Source organism: Crinia signifera, chromosome 3 (assembly GCF_055691185.1).
Source record: "Crinia signifera chromosome 3, ASM5569118v1, whole genome shotgun sequence".
NCBI lineage: Eukaryota > Metazoa > Chordata > Amphibia > Anura > Myobatrachidae > Crinia > Crinia signifera.
This window is the reverse complement of record NC_139219.1, coordinates 175079842-175104537: the sequence shown is the minus strand read 5'-3', so window position 1 is coordinate 175104537 and position 24696 is coordinate 175079842. Positions and strand designations below refer to the sequence as shown.

At 39.6% G+C, this 24696-nt stretch overlaps 1 protein-coding gene across 1 annotated transcript in view; it reads left to right on the top strand.

Annotated features, from left to right (window-relative positions):
* Nucleotides 1-3829: 3829 nt before the first annotated feature.
* The window catches only part of GRIK2 (glutamate ionotropic receptor kainate type subunit 2), a 571469-nt gene continuing 550602 nt past the window's right edge, over nt 3830-24696 (top strand). The window contains exons 1-2 of the mRNA XM_083176981.1: nt 3830-3979; nt 9520-9924. Of these exons, the coding sequence (XP_083033107.1) occupies nt 9795-9924 (130 nt within the window). The 5' untranslated portion in view covers nt 3830-3979; nt 9520-9794. The remainder of the gene's footprint in view (nt 3980-9519; nt 9925-24696) is intronic.

The window sequence follows — 24696 nt, the reverse complement described above, 5'->3', positions numbered from 1 at the left end:
CCAGTCAGATGGAGCTCCATCCCGCCAGCAGGGGCAATCTGGTGAGCCCCGATACTGGCTGAGAGGCACTCCATCTGCAGAGCACTTATTGATAGACTGCGCATGCATGCTATACGCATCACGCATGCGGGGAATTAGCAACAGAAAATACATATGGATATTAAACACAATCCTCTCACAGCCGCTTTCTTGGTGTGGTAGAAAAAATGCAGGCAGGTCCAGGTGTTTATGAGGAGGGCTGTGATATCAGCAATGACCACACCCCCCCCCCCCCCTTCTCCCCGCCTCAGTCACATTTTAGTGGAACCCTCAGATTTACTCACATTTGCACAGATAGTCAAATTTTTTATATGGTTTGGGAATTGCATTTGGATTTGCATGTGGATGCCGATTAGTGATCCATTTGTGTTTCTCTCCCAATTTTACAAAGGGCGGTTCCTCTTTTTGTTTGGGCGGCAGTTTACTTCTCGCAGTCCATTGCAAATTCTCACATTATCGATCCATGCTGAATTAGTCCCTTAGTTTGCCATACAATCAAATAAAGCGTATTTACATAAACTGTTCCTTTTTGCACTTTTAAATACAGTAATTAAAAATATCAGTGTGTGATTAGTACACATAGGCACGGAACAGCACCCACTAGCAAAACTTGGGGAGGAAGTTGCTTCAGCCTATCCGGTAATCCTCTCATATCTTTTGAGCTACTGTACTCATAATATGCCTTTTTTATTTTTTAAGGCACCACAAATGGTTTCCACGGATGTACTCAGATGCCCTAAGGGTACTATAAATGGGCTCATCATAATTATAATAACATTGTATTTATAAGGAGCCACAAGTGGTTCCCAGTAATATACATACAGTATGACACACATTTTAACAATATTAGGTACACAGAATTAAACAGAACAGTAACGGAAAAACTAAAACAGAGCACAGGTATCAGTTGACACAACAATTCTAGTGCACAATACAGCTACAGTAGGGAAGCAAAGGAGTTTTCCCGGTCAGGTTACCGTAGGAAGATATGAATGATTACAAGTGATGGAGGTATATAGACTCCAATAAAGTAACGAGTAAAGCTGCCGGCGTCCACAGGGTTGGGTGTGCTGGCAGACGCTGGAACAGCATCAGAGGACGCACTTCACATACAGCGCCGGGTTCCACCAGATCTTCAACCCTGGCAGACGCCAGCAGAGAGGCACTCCATGTAAGATAAATGCGCAAGTGTCTCATATGCATGAGCGTCACAGACACTCTTCGGTTGTGGACGCAAACCCTGCCCGTCTCTGCTTCAGTGAGACAGACAGGGTTAGGGGGTCTGGCGCACGTGCGTCTTCTGCACAAAATAAGGCAGAATTTTCCTGTGCTCCATGTAAAATTCTGGCAAATGCCTCCATTTCAAACCCCCACTATCCACGTCAACCCGAAGTGTGGCGAGCGGACGCATGACGTGTCCTCCCGACCTGTTCATACCCCCACTATCCACGTTTACGTGGAGTTGATTTGAGTGTGGTGAGCGCAGCGAGCCACCGAGCCCGAAGTATGGTGAGCACAGCGCGCCCCGCGAGGGGACACGGAAAACGAGCTTGAAGCGTGGCGAGCCCCACGAGGGGATGCAGAATACTTCACATGTATTCCGCAACACCTCGCCGGGCCTTGTTGTGCTCACCATGCTTTAGGCTCATTTTTTGCGTCCCCTTGCGAGGCTTGCAACGCTCGCTGCGATTCTGGCTCGGTGGCTCGCTGCACTCGCCACACTTTATAAAATCAACTCCACACCAAATTGGAAAGTGGGGTATGAACAGGTCGGGAGGACGTATACCACTGCGCTCGACACGCTTCGGGCTGACGTGGATAATGGGGGTGTTTAAAGAAAACATTCACACCTGGCATATCATCCAACTGAAACAGTAATGATGACATGTGTTAACAGGCAACTGGATTTTATTGAACAATAAAGAATAAAGAAGAAAACCAATGAACAATATTCAATAATAGCATATAACAAATCCAATAAAATCTAAAAACAGCCTTCATTTACTGCATTCCTTTCAGATGCAGCTGACTGACTATTCTGACTGCGTAAAGCTCTGTCACAGTTGCTGTTCCGCTATTCTGCTTATTGGGGGACGTCGTAGTCATAGTCGGCGATTAAACTACACAAATAACGCATACACTACACTTAAGGGTCTGCCGCCGCCGTGCTGAAGGAGCACTTTGCTGAATAGGACAGTACCTAAACTACTTAACGGGTGCCACCGCCATGCTGAAGGGACACTACAATGAATAGGACAGTACGTAAACTACTTAACGGGCGCCATGATAATACAAAAGTACCGATTTTTCTTTAACTCCCTATATAAAGGATTCATCAAAATGTATCCAACTGAAATGATCAGGGCTGGCTAGATAGCTATGCTGATGCACATTGTGCCAAGTAGAGTAGAGTGCTCGATGCAGCTGTTTGCCATATTGAAGGAAGCACTTTAGAGTAGAGATGACAGGATTGGATAAAAACTGGAGCTGTCCAGACCACCAGGCTGGACCATATTCAGGCAGCTACTGTGGAGATAGTACAGTGCTTTCCCATCTGTACCTGTCTGTAGGGTATACTTTACACTGCATTTACAATAACCTTTCAATAATTTACATTCAGTTTGTGGTCATACTGTATGTAAGGCAATATTAAGCCAATCAATGCATACCTCAAATTAAGGAAACAGTATTGTGACTAGCTTATGTTCAAGGACCCTTTGAAATCTGAACAATAATTTCATGTTTACACATGTTTAATGCTAGTAGTTTTTAAATCAAATAAAAGTATAGTGTACAGTTACCTATGCGTGTATCTCAGAAGGTTGTGTTATGGTGTTAGCCTAAGGAGTTTAAGAGACACATGCAGTCTTGATATACATTTAACTACATACAGTATAATATGCTTTCTCTTGTCAAGTGCAGTACATGAATTTTTACACACTGTTCCCAGACAAGAATTCTGTGCTTGAATATTGCATGCATTGTACTAAATGCGTGCGTCCTGATTACATTTTCAATGCCTGAGTGCACTCTTAGAAATCCCCCTGGGGGATGTTGTGATTTTGAAGATGTGCATTTTATTCCCTTGAAACTTTCTCCATTTACTCTAGATGCATTTCACCAGCATCCCATAGATAATAACACACAACCATCATTATAATGAGCTGTTTATTGTGCGCATGTTAGCAAAATTAAAAGCTGTTTGAGGTAACTAAACTGTATGATCAGAAATAATAAGCACCATCTTTCACTTGTCAGTGCTGCGATGGAGAAGAGGTCAATTAGTGATTTTCTCAGAGTAACCTGAAGGATGCTAAGAGGTCTCAACCCAATGTTATAGCTCTGTTTGCTACTGGCCCTGTCACAAATTGCAATATAAGTATATTTCCTCTTAAAACAAATACAAAAGGCAGGCTTCCATTGATATTAAATTGCATTGTGTCTCTTTTATCAGACATAAAAGCCTAATGATCTATTGTGTATTACATTAGACATATATTGTACTAGATATCGGCTCATAATTAGCTCATGCTCTCAGATGCAGGATGACAATCTATTATTTTCACAGATATAATCATTCAGCTGTCATTGGTGCAAGTATAGTGTTTTATGACAAAAACAATCGTCCAGTACAGTAGTATAGGGCGATGTAGAATAGATAGACACATACATATATATGTCTGATAGTTCCAATGCAGCTCTTGCATGTAGTGTAACATACTGTAACACATTCTAAGCAAGAAGCAGATATTCCTTAGTACTGCTGGGCATCGCTTGCAACAGTGGGAGTGTCTCCCCGTCCACATCTCGGGACTGTGTATTCTAACGTTACTGAGATCTGCTAGAAGTGCTGAGGTCCCAGCCAAGGCGTTCATCCCTCGCTTCCCGCTTGTGCGTCCTCCGGCAGCCAGACGCCCAGGGAACGCTTTACTTGTATAAGGTAAGTGTTCAGGGCGAGGTGTCCCTGCTTCATTATATACTGAATGCCAGCGCTGTCAATTGTGCAATAGCGATTGTAACAACAGGGTGGAGGGAGTCGCCGGACCTGACAATAGCCTCAGAGACTCCTCCCTCTTCCCATCTCACTTGGATCACTTGGCATGGCAGACGGACTTCCATGGCACAGGTGAAAGTGTGTATTAACTGCGTAACCAGCCTGGGGCTAGATTACTCTCTTATTATTCTATGTAAGATAAAGCATCTATCACTATTTATCAGACTGGCTTGATATTAAAGCTTAGGGACCACTTGATCATTCTTCCAGCTGTGCTGCTCCACTACAATCTTTAACTGAATCACAGTCACAGAATAGCTTTAGGACAATAAAATACAACAAACTATTGCTCTAAACCCTTCCTACCGTCCTCTACACGACCACTGCCAGAATGTACAGCATGCTATGTTTGTTGTATGCTTTAGGCACTGCATTGGCTATCATAGGCAAACGCAGGGGGGGGGGGGGGGGGGGGCGTTGAGGGGTGTTATGGTTGACCGGAAACACCCCTTCTCTTGGCAAATACCTTTAATTATAACAACAACATCTGGTATATAATATGATCAATATAGCTGCCACCACATCATGTGGTTTAGGGGACATAGATTTGGAAACCCCCCTCTAAAAATCCTGCGTGTGCCACTGGCTATTGCATATATATATATATATATATATATATATATATATATATATATATATATATATATATAATGCTTTGTGCAACATGAATCCACTTTTCCATACGCTGCACTTCGTACTCACCCATCGTACTATGCTATCCATCCTACAATGTGTGTAAGAGAAACACACACGCACACACACTTCAAACTGAATTCTTTATATTTTCTTTCGAATAGGAAGTCACCATCCCTACATCCAAATGATATTCATAAGAGATCTGCAATTGACCAGAACAGTAAATCTATGGTGGGGACAGATCTTTAATTAGAATTCAAGATTTCTTAGCAGCAAAACATTAATTACCGTCTTAAATTGTCATTAATCATCAACATGTCAGAGGCGAGGTTATAAATCAGAAATACAGTGAGCTAATAGGAAGCAGAGGAAATCCCAGCCTCTGCATGCTTTGTGGGAGTAGACGGGATCAAGGCCTGGGTGAAACTGATAAACCGGAACTGATAGCAGCTGATAAATCCACACCTACATCAATCCAAGCCATGTAGTGATTGCTGGGTGTACTGCAGATCACCTTTATCTATAGAGGATGACTACAGTGGTGCATACAGCTCTTGTTTAGTATGCTACCTAAAGTCTATCCCCTTCTTTCGGTGGAGTAGAGTCATAGTAACGTATTTAAAGCAAGGAGTAAACTGAATAACAAACAAAAGTAATGCAGTAAACTGAATAACAAACGTGCAATGAGGATACTTTTCTCCAATAAATACAGTAGCAAAATTCCAGTCAATTGGAGTTGGAGTTGGTTTCTCTCATTGTCTTCCTATACCAGGTGCTAAATATTACGATTTGAATAAACCTTATATACAATGTGACTAATGAGATTCTGTCATACTGTATGATCATTTTTTGACATAGTAAAGCAATAACTAAGGGAGTATAGACATTGGCATCTAGATTATCATAGTTTGAGTAGTGTAGAGCTAGCTCCATACCCACTTATGTCGTTCAGTTCCAATACAAATCAATGTTATTGTGTTCATCAAACGATGTCTAACTTCATAAGGGCATTTGCAATCCACAAATCAAACCATATAAAATACAATGCATTTATATATGTGTTTAACATGCCTTTAATCTCTCTTTTAACGTTGCAATGTCTTGTTTAAGCCAAGCTCATATTTAAATGCTTCTTAAATCATCTGTAATATTTCTGCTACTGTACATTCACTTATGTCAGAAGCAATGATATGGAACAAGAAGCATTTAAAACTGCAGAGTAATGAAAAATGCTAAACAGTTGAGCAAATATATACAACGTTATTTAGTATAGTGCATTCACCTATCAACAGATATCGTCATGCACTTATGTTACAAATGGATGTCAAATGCATAATTTTAAAGCTAGTGAGTTCGTAGCCAAATCCTGTTCAATTATACTACACGTGTGTAGTAGACACAATCAGAAATGTACATGTACAAAATATGCAGATTTAAAAGTGCCAGTGAATGTGTAACTTCATTTTCCCTACATCATAGATGTTAAAGTATATGGCATGATCAATGTTTAGACATGTAATTGCATCAATCAGAAAATGCATTTACAATCGTCCAGTTTAAGGATCCTGCTGAAGGCTTGAGGTCACCCCCTGAACTTATAAGGAAATAGATTGCTTCCACAGTCATACTGAACTGTACTAGTAGACCCTGCATATACACTCAATACAGAATTATCCAACAAAATGCAAGAGTGCAGTCAATAATCATATGTAAAACGGTGCTGATCCTGGGAGAATTCCAACTGTCAATATACAGTATAGTAAAGAAGATTTGATGGTCTATACAGTATGTCACCTATCACTGGCAGAGTATTGAGTGTGTTCTGTTGGTAGCAGGGAAGGCCTGGGGCTGTAAAAGAAAACCCTGATGTAAGGACATAAGTGGGTGTAAATACTGTACATTCAGTTTCTATACGCTTGTGATGTGATGCCATATTCAGCTGAGAAGAGGGGAGTTTTGTGTACCACTTGATGGGCAATGATAGAAAATGGTATGTGACAACACGTGAAGTATTTAAAGGCCACACATCATGGCAATCCTTCCAGTGTCCACATCAAATACAATATTCCGTTAATCCATATGCAAAAACTATATTAAAAAAAGTACATTGGGTAACTTGTTAAATTGTTGGCTTTTTTTAATTTAGTCAAGCTGTTTGTTCTGAATACATCTCTCAGTTGACTTACACATTTGGTACTGTGTGCACGACCCATCATTGCTCTATATGCCTAATTGCTTAGCGTTGAAATGAAACAGACATTAGCAAGCACGGACACATAAACTCAATTTCATTGATTAATAATTTGCTACCCAGCCACTCATTTCTCCTAGTTGGGATATTTAAACTTGTTCTTCCTGCAGAAGAGTTGCCACTGTCCAGTCTCGAATATCTTGCACGGATCAAAAAGTAATAAAGTACTTTACATCCCTTGCAACCAGAACATATTAGTAGTAAGGTAATATTATTGAGATGGGATGGACCAATATATACAGTATATGAATTGCTGTTCTCGAAGTATCGTGTTTAATGTTGTGGTTCAATAACTGAACACAGCTCAAATAATCACTGTTCAGACGAGCTGTAGGGGCGTACTCACTATAATATTTTGAAGTACGTATGAGGCTCAATGTACTTTATGCCTGCCTGGTGAGGTGTGCGCTGGGGCCTACAAAGAAAAGGGTCGTTATACATATAATAACCAACTATTTGGAGCTTGGATCTGAACTGTTAATTCCAATCATAGCAGAAAAGAGGGTGATTATATTTGATCGACAGTATACCTAGTTACATGCAGCTGTGCTGACAGCTATGTAAAACCTTAGAAGTAGAGTATTCTAGCAGCGCTCTCCTTGGTGCTGAAACCTATCCAGTAACGCTACACCGACTCACATCCAGGCGGTTTGTCAGTTGTCATTCTTTGAAACTGTCCTCACAATGTTTATGGCAAAAAGACATGTGCACTTGATTTTTTTGGTGCTGCAACCAGTTGTTTGATAGTTAATGTGTATAGTGCTCTGTGGGGATATTTGCCCAAGCTTTGTTGTAGCTTAATTTTAAAAGTTGACACAATCATCATGTAAGAATCACTTGGAAACTTAATCAGAGAAGCTATATTTAGTCATAATTAAGAGACCAAGCGCCGAGGATTCCTATGTTGCTTGCACCTGAAGTGCCTGACAGTAACAGTGCAATACAGCTTCTATTATATGTATAATAGACTTATAGATCACACCAATTGTTTCATAGTCACACGTTCTGGTAAATAACCAGCTCAACATCAAACATGAAACATGAAACAATGTTTAATGACCTGTATAGTTTGAAAGTTATATGTATAAACTGAAGGAGTCGCTAGATGTCCTTGAATTTTGAGGACAGTATTCACATGCTGAGTGGTAGTTTGGCCAAGCCATTTGATAGATTTGCCTCTAGATACTCTACAGGTTTCAGGACTGACCAGTTATGATAACAGATTTGACACTACAGTCATATCTCCTTTTTAAAGGGCAATGAGGATGAATACTTAGAGAAAGGACTATTGGTATTCATGGTCTATTTGGCTCAAGAATATAACATCTGATTCGGTATGAAACATCAAGGTGCAGCATATGCATTACACTATACAGCATACAACATATACTGTACATTCTCTATATATTCTCGGTTTGTAATGCTGATCATCAGTTTTCTGGACAAAACTAGCAACTTGACCAATATTAAAATGAAATATTGTGTTTTTACCTACTTCCATGCTTAGTAGCAATTTACCCCAAACCCCATTCCTGTACAGTTGTCAAATATCAATTATGTTCCAATAGCATAAAGTACATTACGTATAATGGATTTTAAAGGTAAAACATACATTTTATCCAGGCTGTTGGATCTCTTTACTTACACGAAGAGCAATTTCCACATATAATATTACCAAATTGTTACTCGAAATGTGCTTGTTACATCACTTAAGCCCTTTGCCATGGTTAAAATGTTAATCCAGATGTCAGCTGTTGCGTTAATAACATACCATGTGTAGGTGTAAAATTGCGTAAAGGTTCCAGATGACAGCAATCATGTTTGTTAAAGTTTAGTTCTCCCAGTTTCATAATGGCACCGCATTTACCACTAAATGAAATCAGAGTTTACACATATATAGGGAGCGTGTACTGTGACTTTAACCTATTGACTGCTAGAATGGCCAATAGTCGATTACGTTGCAGCGACTTCCATAATTCCTTTCCAGTGAAGGGGTTAAGTCGCTCATCTAGGAAGATAGCCAACTAGGGAGAAGAAGGCTCAATCCTTATGATAATCTGCAACATTGTATCTAAAACTACTGTCACATCTGAAAGTTCCTAATTTTCAGCATCAGAGCAGTGCTGACTTGCAGCAGCTTCCCAGTCGCTTAGTGATATCCGTGCATTGATTCTACATGGGGCTGCACAAGCATATTTGTCAGTGTTATGAGAAATCTAGCTGGGAAATGAATGCACTCTGCCCATGAATAAAACCAAGCAGCTTTCCAGCACGGGGATATCAGATCAGTTGCTTAATACAAATTGGGGAAGGCTGTCTGGCTGGCAGCCTTAAAAGAGTAGAGCTATCTCAATTTCTCTCACTTAATCTTGGCTGCACGTCAGAAGCTGTGCAGCAGTGCAGCAGAAAGGGAGAACAGCAAACCTTTTACCAGTAAATCGCTATTGCACACAGACTTCCCCTATGCTACCATAGCTCAGCGATTTTTCCGAGCTGGATTATCTATTGATTGCCTTCCCTCCCCCTTCATCCCTTCCAGGCTCACCGGGATGGACATATGGGTTTGGATTTCTGAAGGATTCTCCCCCCTCTGACTAACATGGATGTCCCACCATTCCTTGCAGTTGAAGGTTGCTCCTTGGCGCAGTGAATGAAGAACATGCAGGGATTGCTAATGGGTTTGGGAAGCGGATCCTCCTCGCTCATGTCTCTGTGACCATGCCGTGATCGTTTCTGAGGGCCATCAGTCTATGTCCTTTCATTCTTTACCCTACCGGGGAACCTGACGCTGTATAGTGGCAAGGAAACGTGCGGATGTACATTGGAATCATGAAGATTATTTCCCCCTTTCTAACTCATTCATTCTTCAGGTGCACCCTAAGATTCGTCGCTTGCTTGTTTTGGATTGGGTATACTCAAGGGACGACACATGTTTTACGATTTGGTAAGATTTGCCTTTACTTTGCTATGCATTGAATGTGAGCATGGGAAACAATACACAGATGGCTGCTAGCGTGTTTTATCATGTGGGATCATTGCAAGCAGGTCTGTGTTAGAGCTGCTGTCCACAATGAAAACACACTGATACTGTACTGTGTGTTTCTGCTGTCTGCAGAAATGGATTGTTGTCACTGCAGACCGCTGGATGAAACACCTACATATCTGTGATAATGATGAACATAATAGGGATGTGTCACTAGCTTACTGTATATGTGTATTGTTTCAGTGTATATAGCAAGGTGTTAGTCTTATTATGCTGTGATTTCTGTTTCTTTTTGCAATATGTACTGAATGCTAAAAGGTGAGTGATAAGTCATCAGTCACATAAATATGTCAACAATAGTATTTGTTATAAACTCTGCAAGCTATTGACTTTTCCCATATCCTATAAGATCTTTACGGGGAACAAGGGACCTCTGTAAAGCTATAAATGCCTTTCAAGACCTCCCATAGTAAGTTGCAGTTTCACTCATTTAAGACTTGTGGACAGAAGAAAAAAACTCTGATATGAGTTGTCTATAGTAAAACATTTCCTTGCTCTTTGTATAGAACCATTACACACAACACTAGATCTCGGAATAGTGGTATAACTTGTATATCCATCAATTATTTTGGGGGTTAATTTACAACCAAGGAAACTGATTCCGTCTACTTGGGAAGTCTGGGGAAACTTTACACAGTGGAGCTGGGCAGAGCTACTCACGCTGCCGAACAGGTGCCTCTGATGATCATACTGCAGAACATATTGGGCATTATAGATCTTGCATGGATTGATAGATGCAGATAGGTGCCACTGGAAAGCAGGACATGTACTATAGGATGCATGCCACGGTCTAAGGATATTTCTCAGGGGTTAAATTATCTTCCAAGTTTTTTTCTTCCTGCTCCATTGTTTATAGTGACATTATGATGGATCGCTGAATAATAATAGTGGGGCATTTGCGTGAAAAAGATAAAATTTCACGATGCTGAAGAAGACACAGGGCTGCTATTAATCTAGCGAGCTGAATTCATAGTGTGACTTTCCTCTGCCGCCATCTGTTTTTAAGGTGGTGCTTGAGGCACGTTGCTAATAGCAACCATCTCCAGGAATGCTTGTTTCCCTGGAAGCATATACACAGGCTCATATATCATTGCATGAATTGCTTTGCACGGTGTGAACATAACCGGTGTATTACAATGGAATCAATGCACCAGCTAAATATGTTTTTGCAATGATGCCGTGACATGCAATACAATTCACACTGTCACTCATCCATTAAAGCAATCACTTGCTAGCAACAGTGTTCTACTCTTCCAACACCCAATGGGGCAGTTCTACTGATTAGGAGGTGCAGAAAAAACTCATCTTCTATAAATCATATGCAGAATAAGTAATCTTGCTGTCATGTAGCACAACAATAAGAAGTAATACAATCTACATTGAAAGTGAAAGCAGCTCAGTTCTCCATTGGCACATGTCATTACTGGAAATAAGACAATGTACCTGGATAACTCTGGCTCATAGAGCAGACGTACTGTATGTACGGTGCCGGTGCTATGGATGGAGTAATGATGAACCTTGCCTACTACCACGCTAGGGAATAGTTATTCTCTGTTAACATTGGGAGTTTTATAGGCTATTTCCCTCCGACATTGCCTTGATTTCTTGACCATGACAGATGGCTTGCGGATGTGAGTCAGCCAGCACGGTGACATGCTTTCCCACATCGCTGCCCTTTTACGCAACAAAGGACCATTCAATTGTTTATTTATTTATTTCTTACAGAACATTAAACAATATTAATAACAATAGTAGTGCGCAGTCCCATGTTCCCTTCTGTCATGCTGAGGTCAAGACTTGTCTGGAGAGAGTCTTCAATGGGAAGAACTAGCCGCTGATTTCTGCCTCTGCCTGCAGCACTATGGCAACAGACGAGTCCTTAAACAATTGCTGTGCTTTCAGCTCCTCTGCAAGCCAGCCGTGAGAGTGTCATCCCAGCTACCATCCCCAATAACCCCGCTATACATACAGTATCTAGCATGGAACGTTGCTTCCTCTTCTTTCCTTATCACCACCTTGTCTAAGGAACCACACACACATACACCTACACACCTATATGACTACCATCTAGTGAAATGAATGAAAAGTTATTGAAAAGTGTGTTATAAGTGGAGCCATGCATGTGTTGTAAATGGAAGTGACAGCACAAGCGTTAAGATATACCAGTGAAAGAAGACGATCCACCGCCTTCCTATCAGACCGTATTCACTTCTGCATTATGGTGAACACATTTTAAATGCATGGCTAGTGTACTTGTCTATTTTCCATATACTGTACACCGGTAGCATTATTCGCCACCTTTGAGATCCCAGGGTAATGTGCAGAATGTAATACTGCTTACATTGTATCTCATTATGGGAGATGTATTTTTTATTTTTATTTTTGAATATGCTATTAGTCATAAAATCAGCACTTTGCCAGTGCCATCCTGATGCAACCTGGTGTCAGCCGTGCTTGCATGCCAGCATTCCGCACAGTGTTATTCACTTGAGGCAGGATGGCACAGACAAATAGCTGGCAGGGGCTACAGTGCTCTAGCTGAGATTTTTCACCCACCACTATCGTGGAATTACTAGACTAGAAAGGCTGTCAATTATGATACTGTTTGACTGAAGAAATTCAAGTATTTCCTGTAAAAATTAAAAAAAAAAAACAGTAGTGCTTACTTCAAATTCACAAATAAAGTCATTTATTCAGCCCAAAGTTTTGTAACATTGCCACCCATCCTACTGTATACCTAACTACTGCATTCTAGTAAAACCTGGATTATAGATACAAGGTTATGTATGTAAGATTGGTAGAATAAGACATGGAAACCACAGGCATCCAGACACAAACTACTATTTTTTTGAATGTATGTTTAAAAATATATATAGATATGACACATTAACAATTGATTGTATCGGTGGTATAATGCAGCACAAAGCTATACTTGTTTTTGCTGTGCAGATGGTGTTCGAAGTCCGAGTTCAACATATACTGTATATATATATATATATATATATATATATATATATATATATATATTCACGAATATGTACAGTACATAGTTAGTTATATACTGTAGGTTTGCATTTATATATATATGTATATATACACACATACACACACACTATGACGCAAAACACTCACACTTAGATGCATTCTGTCAATGTATTATCTATCAATCTATCTATCTATCTATATATCTATCTAAATATTTATCCATCTTATGCTAATGAATAATGAGTGCCTGATTTCATATACTGATTCGCGAGTCATGGTAGATTTGTTCTGAATTAAATCCACAATAATGATCTGCATTAGGGTACATGCTTGAAAGAATACTGCATACCAAAACAACCATTTAAAAAAATAGCATTTTGATTATACATATTGACTAGTGTGGTATAAGAAATTTGGTGGTACACTCTTAAAACTATAGTTCTACGTGTTTTTTACTCTCCAAAGGCACCAGCTTTGCAGTCATATCCCTCTTCTGATAGAAGCTGATGTCCATCAGTGCTTCAATGTTATATCAAATCGTGCATGGTTGATAATAAGCCAAAGGGACATCCATGTTCATCAGCTCAAGAACTTTCAAGCACATAAAAAACCTTGGAAAGAACGTGAGGTTAAATATCCCTTGAAGGGAAGAGTTGAGGAGCATTTTTATTGACTGGTCCAGATTAAACACTGGAGAGAAAGATTTCAATTTGATAACGTCACATCCCTTCCTGTTTTTCTTAGCTTTTTCCACTGACACTTTTGTAAGGTAATTAAATTGGCTGATTGAAGTCACAGTGGTCATGGGGTGATAAAGACTATTTGGATTTAATAGAATTTAAAAACAACAGTGAACAGCACACAATTCTTACAGACCAAGAATTTTAATGGCCCATTCAGGTGCTGACTAAATAGAACATGCTGAACAAGTTTAATTGAAAGGGCAAACTGGATTAGCTGTATACAATCTTTATAGCTGCAGATAGGGGAATTAAAATTATTATCCCTTTAAAAGATTCATTATTACATTATCAAGATTTAATGTAGGGTAAGTAAGCTTCCTTCAGCACATAGTTCCTAGAACTGAAGGGATTTAATAATAACAACAACAAAAGCACAATTATACAGAATAATAAGGTTGTATTAATGTAACTGTGTTAACTATTGCTTCATTTTGCAAAACAGGCTGGCGTATTAGGGAAAGAGACAGTATACTAGAGATGGGGACTAAAGTCAGCAAATTTAAGCAATGCTTTTTTATATTAAATGTACATTTCAATTATTTGAAACCACTTTTCTCATATTAACCACATCTTCCATAGTCACTTTGCAAAATGGCAAACATTACAGTTTTCCCCTTATCGGTGGATGCCAATCTCTAAAAAATTGTACACACAATAATTGTATCAGTGTTATGCTAAAGAGTCCTGTCAGCTACAGATGCCGGATCACTTTCTATCCTCACATTAAGTATATGATACATTGCATGCGACATAGGGCATATTGCATCACTGTACCATTAAGTACATTCTCTAAGACGATGTGTAGACATCAGTGACACATAACAGGCCTGTTAGTCTTTTCATCTTCCTATACTGTAGTATTTGTGAGGTAGACTATAATGGGCACTTACACCTGGTAAATACTTCCACTAATAAATAGTAATAGATCTAAAGGGATGCACGAAAACTGTATATGAACTACTGTAGCTAGGGTCATCTAGACAATGTCAAAGCAGGAAATCTCATTATCATTTCTCTTCATTATATATTTTGTCATTTTGTGGAAACAATATAACATATGTCGGCCATACATCAGCAGAAGACATCCGTAATTCCCTGATATGATCAGCCAATCAAAAATGGCAATCAGTGGCCAATGGTGATCAGTCATCCATCACGGAATCATCTAAATTCTACAAGTAAATCTACTATCTGGAAATTCAACATGTTAGATCCCAATTTGAATCCCAAATTCCTGGGCCCCAGCATTGGGGAATAGGGAAATTGTGACAATCAGTTTTGAGATTGTATCATTTCTTTGAATCTACTGCAGTGTAAAGGTCCCATATATTTACAATTGATTGGGGGTAATTTCTCAATCCCCATATGCCAATGAATTTCCCTGATTTGCAAATTCTGACATTGAAGGTCATCAAATATGGTGATCAGTGGCCAATGTTGATCGGTGATCCGTCAGGGAATCAGATAAATTATACATGCTAATCTCCAATCTGGGTCTCCCAATTTGATCCCCCAATTCCTGGACCCCAGCATTGGGCTTTGTGACAATGTCACATCTCCCTTTTTGTCATTGTGGTGGCACTGGAAGCTGCTGGCCATTCCCCTAGTGCCTTTGTCTAGCAGTAATAGATGCTGTGTGCATGCCTCTATTCACTGCTGAACAGAGCAGTGCATGTCAAGGGGACTTCCAACTGTACCTACAGGACACTGTTGCCTATGGGTGGGATAGCAGAATAGTCACACAAAAGGGACTGTCATGTTACATGTATTTGCAATATTTCAGCTGATTTATTTTAGGGTGGTGAGTGTAGCGAGCCCCGTGAGGGGACGCGTAAATCTAAGCCAATAGCTTAGTGGGCGCCCAACTAACATATAAGTACCATTTTTTATGTTTGGATGCATGATTTATGCCCAACTCTGCTAAAGTGTATGTGTGTGTGTGTGTGTATGTGTGTATCTAGACTATCATTCCAAAACCTCTATTTCATCCTTTTCAACAATGCAATTAAAGCGGCAGTGTGATCAGCTATGGACACAGAAGCTGATCACTGTGAAGAAAAAAAAAGTAAAAAAAAAATTATAAACCCAGGGACCGGTGATCGGTGCTCCAGTGAGGACTTCTGGTCATTGAATACTTCTGCACTGCTGCATGACCCCTGTGTGCAGTAAATTGATGCTATGATGAGGCAGATCACTTTACAGCATTGGCAGTCATAGCAGGAAGATGATCCAGTCACTGACATCCCACCAAGAGCATTGGTCTCTGTTGATTTTGAGTAGTGGGTGGAGGTGTAATCTGTAGCAGGGGGAATGTGGCAATGCTAGCGGTGCATGAATATTGCATACTTGGGGCATTTTTCATGACAGGGCTGCAGAGTGCATTTGTAGGGACTGGGCTCTTTTGCAAGCTCTGACCCTGCAAGTCATAATTGATACTGTATATCAGTGGCGTGTGGTGGGGTGAGGCAGGTGATGCACAGCCTTTCCTGTCATACTAGCATATATGCTGGCGTTTTGAATTGATAAAGTGTGTTAAATAAACAAAGAATTTATAAAAAAAATCTTATTTTTATTATTCTAATCATTTTTATAGTCAAAACTCTGAAGTAAAAAGTCTATGGCAGGTGAGGCAGTGCCTCACCTGGCTACCTTTTCTGCGCCTCTCTTATCAAAACTCAGTGAATCTCCAGCAGTACACACTGCTGCACATGTGTATAATGCTGGCATGTACCTCATGGCTCATCTATTGTGTGCATATCTGGCTCTGGTACTTGCCAGGAACTCTTTACCTCACCGCACATCCCTGCTGTATATCCATGTAATTAATGAAAACATTGCAGATTGGGTTGATTTTATAACATTACATCTGGTGTGCAGATTGTGATAAAGCTTCATGTCAAACAGAAAGCCTCACATTTCCCCTAGAATATTTGAGTCTATCGAAGAGTTTACGGTGAGGAGTCTAGGTGCAGTAATGGCTAAACAGCTTTGATTCACCATCACTCCACCAATGCCTGATGGCCAATATGAGGCTCTTGTGATAGTCCTGTTTTTGTAAGGATGATAAAAAAAAAACTACAGGAAACAGTTGTCACAGTTGTCTACAGTGATCTCGAATTGTAAATAATTTTTCCCACTTTTGAATGATGGAGTCCAAATTATTTGGAAATGCCTGATAAAAGTTTCCTGACTGAATCTCCAGAACAAACTGCCAAATCTATCTATCTATCTATCTATCTATCTATCTATCTATCTATCTATCTATCTATCTATCTGTAAATAAATAAATAACAATGTGGTATATAAACTGCCAAATAAAAGAGATCATCCGGGATAAGAATGTGTAAGTTCAGAGTTTAGATTAAATCCTATCTATCTGTGTAGGTATGTGTGTGTGTATATGTGTGTGTGTGCAGGGCCGCCAATAGGGGGGTGCTGTGGGTACAGCTGTCCCAGACCCGGCCTCTCGTAGGGCCTGGGCAGCTCATTTTGCCCACCGCAACCCCCCACGACTGCCTCCCCTGCCCTCAGAGTGCTGAACAAAGCAGGTCCCGGAGCACAGGCTTATTCAACCAAGGATGCCGGTGGCCAATAAAAATGCTGCACTGGCTTTTGAGCCAATCAGAGCTCTGATCGGCTCACCAGCCGGTGGTGCATTTTAATGGTCGCCGGCATCCAGAGAAGCCTGTGCTTCGGGACCTCCGGGTTGCTGCTCATTGGAAGAGGAGATGGGGTAGCACGAGCCGGGTTACGGTAAGTCAAGTGAGGAGGGGGGATAGGGGCCCGGGGCCCGGACTGCTAATGAGTTCCAGGCCCCCAAATTCCTGATGGCGGGCCTGTGTGTGTATATGTGTGAGTGTTTGTGAGAGAGAGATAGAGAGGATTTGCGTATACATGTTAATACATGTTCTGTATAAAATATGTTTCTATACAGTATATAAAACACAGCAGGTATAAGACACTTATTCTGAACCTCTTGCATGACCTATTTGACCTGGTGCATATGCTCAGTTCCCAAACTTCTAACCTAATTTAGTATTGCAATTATCTGGGATGAATAATTTAATTGCTGAGAAGGTATTTTAATAATTTAATTAATTGAGTACAGAGTTGCAATAAGAAGATAAATGCTAACTTTGGGAGCAGAGTATTTTGTACATGGTGGAAGGGTCATATTGGAAAGTCAGTTTATGTTAAAACTCAATGTATGTGGTACTTATTAAGGGAATAGAAGGTGACAATGGGGTTTATTTTTCTGTCCGTATTAGTTTTGATATCTTGGTTTGACCTCGCCTTTGTCTGTAATGATGAACTCTCCCAAAGTAGGTGGTGCTGAGCACAACTAAAATGTAAAGGAATAGTTTTGATCTGCTCATCTATTTTGAAAAAAGTGTAACTATAACATAGGAAATAAAAAAATGTATGAGGCAGCATATAATGTTGCTAACAGGGATGTTTATTCATTGATTGAAGTGGGTGACAAAAGTGGGACAGAGCTTTGTAGAAATACAGAAGCACTCAGCAACCTGCTGTGAGCGACTTCTGATTTGATTTCTGACTACCTTGCTATTCTGATGTGAGAAGAAAGCTAGGACAATTTATTATTCTCTACAAGATTATCAAAATATTTGTTTAAGCTTAGTTCCACCTTAAGTACTTCAGACCTAGTTCCAAGTTTAGGCTTTAACAGTGTATTTGCAAGTGAGAAACTTTCAAAGAACTATGCACTGTGTATGCTGTGTTCTCACTGCATATGTGTCCAGGCTCCTTTGCAATCATGCTCATAGTGAGGGAATCATAATAATAAAAAGGAAGTGACCATTTTTGGGAGATAATGGGAAGTGGTGGCAAAAATGCAAGCATGTCATGACTGTTTTTTGGGTGTTTCTGATGTTATTTGTGATCATGTACAGAGAGAATGATGACACTTGCGTTGCTACTGCTGTGTCCAACCTGCATGGCCATCAACTTGTGTGAGCAGTAGATTTTCCTCTACATTGCATTTATTGCATTTATGCTATAAATGTGTATGTAATAAAGAATGAGTTTGCAATTGTAGATGTTTTTTTTATATAATTTGCGATTCAACAACCTTTAAAATAGTAATTGCATTAGTGTACAGCCAGTGCTTTTTATAGCAGGAACCAGCAGGAACTCAGTTCCTGAACCTCTAATTAAATATGATATCATCAGGAACTGGGTTCCTAAACCTGTTCTGGGCCAAAATGTACTTTCCATAAGATTAATTTTATTTTAAAATCACCCGCGAGTGCCTTCCTTTCTAATGACAGTATATACATCTCTCTCTCTTTCTTTTGCTATTTTTATTTAATTGATCCACTCCCGCACCCAGAGTTCCTGGACCTATTTTTCCAGAATAATAGTACTGTGTACAACTCTGAATCAGGCCCTTTATCAATAACATCCAGCAACATTTACTGATATGTATATGAAACAGTATGGTAAATAAATAACACTTAATGAGCAAGAACAGTTTTATACTGTACTATACACTTAAATCTGACTTGCAGGGGCACAGAGTTATGTATATTACTAACTTACGGTAATTTATTAAAATACATATTTGGGGCTTATAAATGTTTTTTTTTTTTAAAGTTAATTATGATGAACAGCAAAATATGACAATTATGTGACATGTAGAGTAGAGTAAAATGTATTGCCGCTAATGGCGCTCCATAGATAAGAGTTGAGTAAAGATTTTGTGCTACCTTATGACACATCTCGGATATGTTTAGCTGTGAAAAGTTCATGATGTTTTTACAAAAAAAACCATTGTGTGTTAGGCAAGGCATTTGCTGTAATACACTCTGCTCAGTCTGCATTTGTACACTTCATAGTAACAGAATGATTCACTTACACCAGGAATATTATTTTACTCCACCACATAGTTGAATATTACTCTAGTTCAGGGGTGGGCAATTATTTTGGCTGGGGGGCCACTTAACGCTTCCAGTAAATATCTGAGGGCTGCATACAAAATATCTTGTACCAGTTAAAAGCCTGTCCAAATGACGGTGTCTCTATCTACTCAATCTCTGTCATCATAGCTCCCTCTCTCCAAATTGATTTCTGTATATATATATATATATATATATATATATATATATATATATATATATATATATATATAAAAGGTACGCGTGTTTGCGATAAATTGACAAATAAACGGCAATGAAACATTGTCCAGCAATGTGTTTTTTACCAAGACCCTTGGAGTGCTGCCTCTCCCCCCTGTGATGCATACAATTTCTTGATGCGGGCACCCAGCGCAGCATATACAAACTACAGGGAGAGCCGGATCCCCCCCCCCTGCAAATTATATATATATTATACACAAAGTAATGGCTGGTGCTGGCCATCTATTTACTTATATAAATAAATTCAAAGTCAGTTTATATTTTCAGTTATTTCTGCAGCCCTCAGTTCTATATTTTTAAGTTTCTTTTTGTGCCTCCTATTATAGTTTTAGGGGTTTTTTTGTACCATTATATTTTTAGCTTATTTTTGTGCCCCCTATTATATATATTTTTTTTGTGCCCCCTGTTATATTTCTGTGCCCCCCTTATGTTTTAAGATGTTTCTCTGTGGCCCTTCCTCCCCTTAAATTAAATTACCTACTCTGGCAGCCTGGTGGGTGATCCCTGTGTCTCTGCTCTGCAGCTCTGCAGCTCTGCTCCTCAAGTTTTCTCCCTGCTCGGCCTCAGAGCAGACAGGATTCACTTCCTGTCTGACTCTGAGGCTCTGAGCAGCAACAGGCAGCCTTGCGATTGGCTGCCAGTTGCTATGGATGCAGGCATACAGAGAGCTGCTGCCACTGCATCCATCTGTCAACCAGCATGCTGTGCCTTCCAGGCCCGGCTTCCACATACCCCCCACCGCCCAAGAAAGCTTGTGGCCCCACACATTAAAAAAAGATGTCTCCTCAGTGGTGTCACTTCTTGGGACTACTGTAATGCAATAACTGGTGGGGGCAGCAGGCCAGTCTGTATCGGTTCACCCACCCCTGCTCTAGTTGGATATTGTACTATGCACTACTAAAATGCTATAAGTATCCTATCATTGAGCCTGATTCAGACCTTAAGAATAGCACATACAGATATTGTACAGCTAATACTAGATGTGAATTTTACTAAAAGTATTTTACCTTGTCTAGCCATGCTTTCTTGCAGTCATTGTACATTTGATATTTGTGGCTTTTTACTTAGCATCGAATAAAACAGTTACTCTATATACAGTACCTGTGCTATGAAACATATTAAATGTTTCAAGAGAAAGTTATTTTTAATACTCATTTTTTTATTCTGATTATTTTTTCTATTATTTTGTGTCTTAATTGTGAAACACAGATAACCTTCTCTATCAGTTAACAGTCAATCCGTCTTTACTATATCATTGTGTTGTGAATAAAAAGTTTCTTGGGCTTAAATTATGCTCCTTAACTTCTACTGTTGTACAGTATTTACCTCAGTCAAGAAAATAATGATATACAGATGTAGCCATGCTCCTCGTGGCTACATAGCCACTGCATGAGGCCATTTGGCAAACCAAGTTGCACCCATAACATGGAGCGCCAGCTGCCAGCTAATATATTTTTAGTGAGCCGCCTGTGCATCTTCAATGACCAATGGCATTTGCGCATGCTTTTTACACCATGCAAGTCACACTCACGACAAAAACGGAACAGATATACATTGCTGCATCTGTGCTGCATTTGCAATGTATACTAAATTTTGGCAAAAGAAAATTAAAAATTATTTGAAGTATTCAAAAATTAATGAATGAAGAAAAACTCCAAAATACATGTAGCACACCAGAGGTGTTCTTAACTTTTTCAGGATTTTTCATTATTTAACTGATACTAAATTTGACAAATTAATGAATAATAAAGTTGCTATGGTCTATTCTACTGTATATTATACCTTTTTCAATGCAACCAGAAAACTTGATTTTGAACTTCAACAAGAAATGTATGCACTTTGAATGAAAAAAAAGGTATGTATACTAAAACAATGGAGTCATTTCACTTTGTGCCATCTTAATCCAGTTCAGCGGTGACCAAAACGGTGCATTTAATGGTTAATTAAACTGTTAATTGGAATTCAAAGTAACAGTTTTAGTTTTGATAAATATATCTTAAAAACAGATTAATTGTTATGAAATTTATATACTGGTGGTTGAACAAAGAAGGAATATTTTGAAGATTGTTCTGCCCTAAATTAGAGTTTATTGAATCACACTGGTTCAATTGAATTTTAGGTTGGTTTTAAGAGATCAAGCATCTTATTGTGGAAGGAGTGCTTCTTAAAGCTGTGTACACACGGGGCGATAGGGTCTGAAATCGCTGGAAATATGGTCGCTGGTGACCATATTGCCAGTGATTGGAGTGTGCCCCGGCGATAAATCGCCGGGTGCGCGCTCTCCGTTTTCAGCCCCGCTCTAATCGCTGGTCGCAGGAGCTTGCTCCTGCGTCCAGCTGATTACCTCTGCGCCACCGCCGGCAGAGGTTCCTTCTCATCAGCGACCATCTCTGGTCGCTGATGAAAAGGAGAAACTGAGCAATATATTGCTCAGCCCTATATTGCTAGCAATATAGGGCTGAGCAATATATCTCCCCCGTGTGTACGGGGCTTTAGACATGTCTACTATGGTAACATTAAATCCAGGCCTGAAAAAACATTCTGCATTATAGTAGACTTTCACATAGATTAGTATACAGTATATGTATTAATGGAAAAAATAAAACATAGAAATTACAAAATGACATCAACATTTCCAAAATGCACAGTAAAAAAAAAGGGCCAAAAAAACTTATTTTCTGGCAGTTTCTGAAATGTCCCCAAGGCAAACACCTTGCTGTTTTCCTATAAAAGAACTGACATGTGGTAAGGAATGTATATTACTTGAAGCATTTAAAAAAAAAATAAGATACTGAGCCGTAAGCATATTCTGAATCTGCTTCGAATTTTGAGTGTGCAGAGCATAAAGGAATCTCTGCTTTTTATAAATATGATACCTGTAAAATTATCAGTTTTGACAATTAAATCTTCTACAGGCTGCCTGCAAATGTTTCCCAGAAAGTGTTTTTGTATCTTAGTTTTATTATTGTGACTCTAGCAATGTCGTGTTTAGGAACTCATGTGAATCTGAATAGCAGTTTTCTGAATTCATAGCTTTTCAGAATAAAGTCTTTATGGGTAAGGGAAGGTTATAATTGCATCACATCTCAATGTACTGTACAATGAATGGGAAATACTCTAAACCTCATATAATCAATTGGAACTTGGAAATTGTTAAATAATTAGCGAATACATACAGTATTTTTCTTAATGTCAATTCAACAACAAACTGACCTCATTAGTGCCTGATTCAGAGGTGGACCCAGTTCACACCACCGCTATGTCTTTTTATGGAGCTACTGTGTGAAAATATGCTAATGGAACGTGACGACTTCTAGGATATATGACTGCATCTGTGGACACAGCATCGGATCATTTCATCTGTGTAAACATCTGCCATTTGAGTTAAATTTAGGTTACTCAGGAAGGCTGTGTTAAACATGCTAAAGAGGCCATGAAGTTTGCAGACGACGCAGAGACTAGCTTAGGCAAGCCTAAAAAATAACGATCCACCCCTTTTATTGTAAAGAGATCATCATCACCACCCTGGCACACCCACAAATGGCTGTATCATATAAAATATGTTCTGTGACTGTCATCTCATTCACATATCTTTACATGCACAGATCAGTATCATTAAAAATTGTACACAAACCAAAAGCTAAGACCATACTTGTCAACTCCCCCTGATTGGAAAGGAGACTCCTGAAATAGCAGAAATCTCCCTGACAGCCTGAATAGCAATTTTCCTGATTGCACCTAATCCCCATAATGTAGCTGATATTTTCTTGAAATACAAAAAGGAAATCAAAGACATATACTTTTCAAATGTGATTCTCAATACCATTTCCTTACATTGATTATAAGGCACAATGGGGCAGATGTATTAAGCCTTAACAATAGATAAATGCAAGGGTAATAAAGAGCGATAAACATCCAACCAATCAGCTCCTTACTGACTTTTTTCAAACAAGGACTATAAAATGGCAGTTAGCAGGTGATTGGCTGTATGTTTATCTCTCTTTATCACCCTTGCATTCATCTCTTACTAAGGCTTAAAACATCTGCCCCAATGGCAGATGTACTAAGCTTTAACAAGAGATAAATGTGTGATAAAGAGAGATAAACATAAACGTCCAGCCAATTAGCTCCTTACTGACTTTTTTCCAACACAGCCTGTAACATGGCAGTTTTTGATTAGCTGGACATTTATCTCTCTTTATCACCCTTGCATTTATCATTGGGGCTTAATACATCTGCCCCAATGATTCATATGGCTACATGCATTGTCAAATACGTTTTTTCATGGCCACTTATGTGGAACCACTCGTAAAACATAGTACACAAGCAAGCACTGACACATATCACTTGTTTCATCAATAAGTAAAGTTTATCAACTGCTTTGAGGTTCATTTATAGGTTGGTATGGGCACCCCAGCCCTTGGGATGCCAGTAGTCAGAAACTGACAGCAGCATACCCCCTACCCACTTAACCTAGCCATCCCTACCTATAGTTTATCCCTAACACTCCCTAGCAGGCTAACCCTTAGTGCCTAATCCTAACCCTTCCCATTGCAGCCTAACTCGAAATGTACCACCTTTGGCCCTCCTTCTGTTTGGCTCGCCCCATTGCGAATTCACAATGGGGACCGATATTGACAGCCTGGCCATGTACATAATTGCTTATGCGCATGTGCTGGCCTCATTGTGGGCGAGTGCAAGTCTCCAAGGCTCTCGCAGCGGGGTGCATGCAGGAGGTGAGCAGGTGGGCATGCGAAGGCCCTGTGTTTCCAGGGTGTACCCATCAA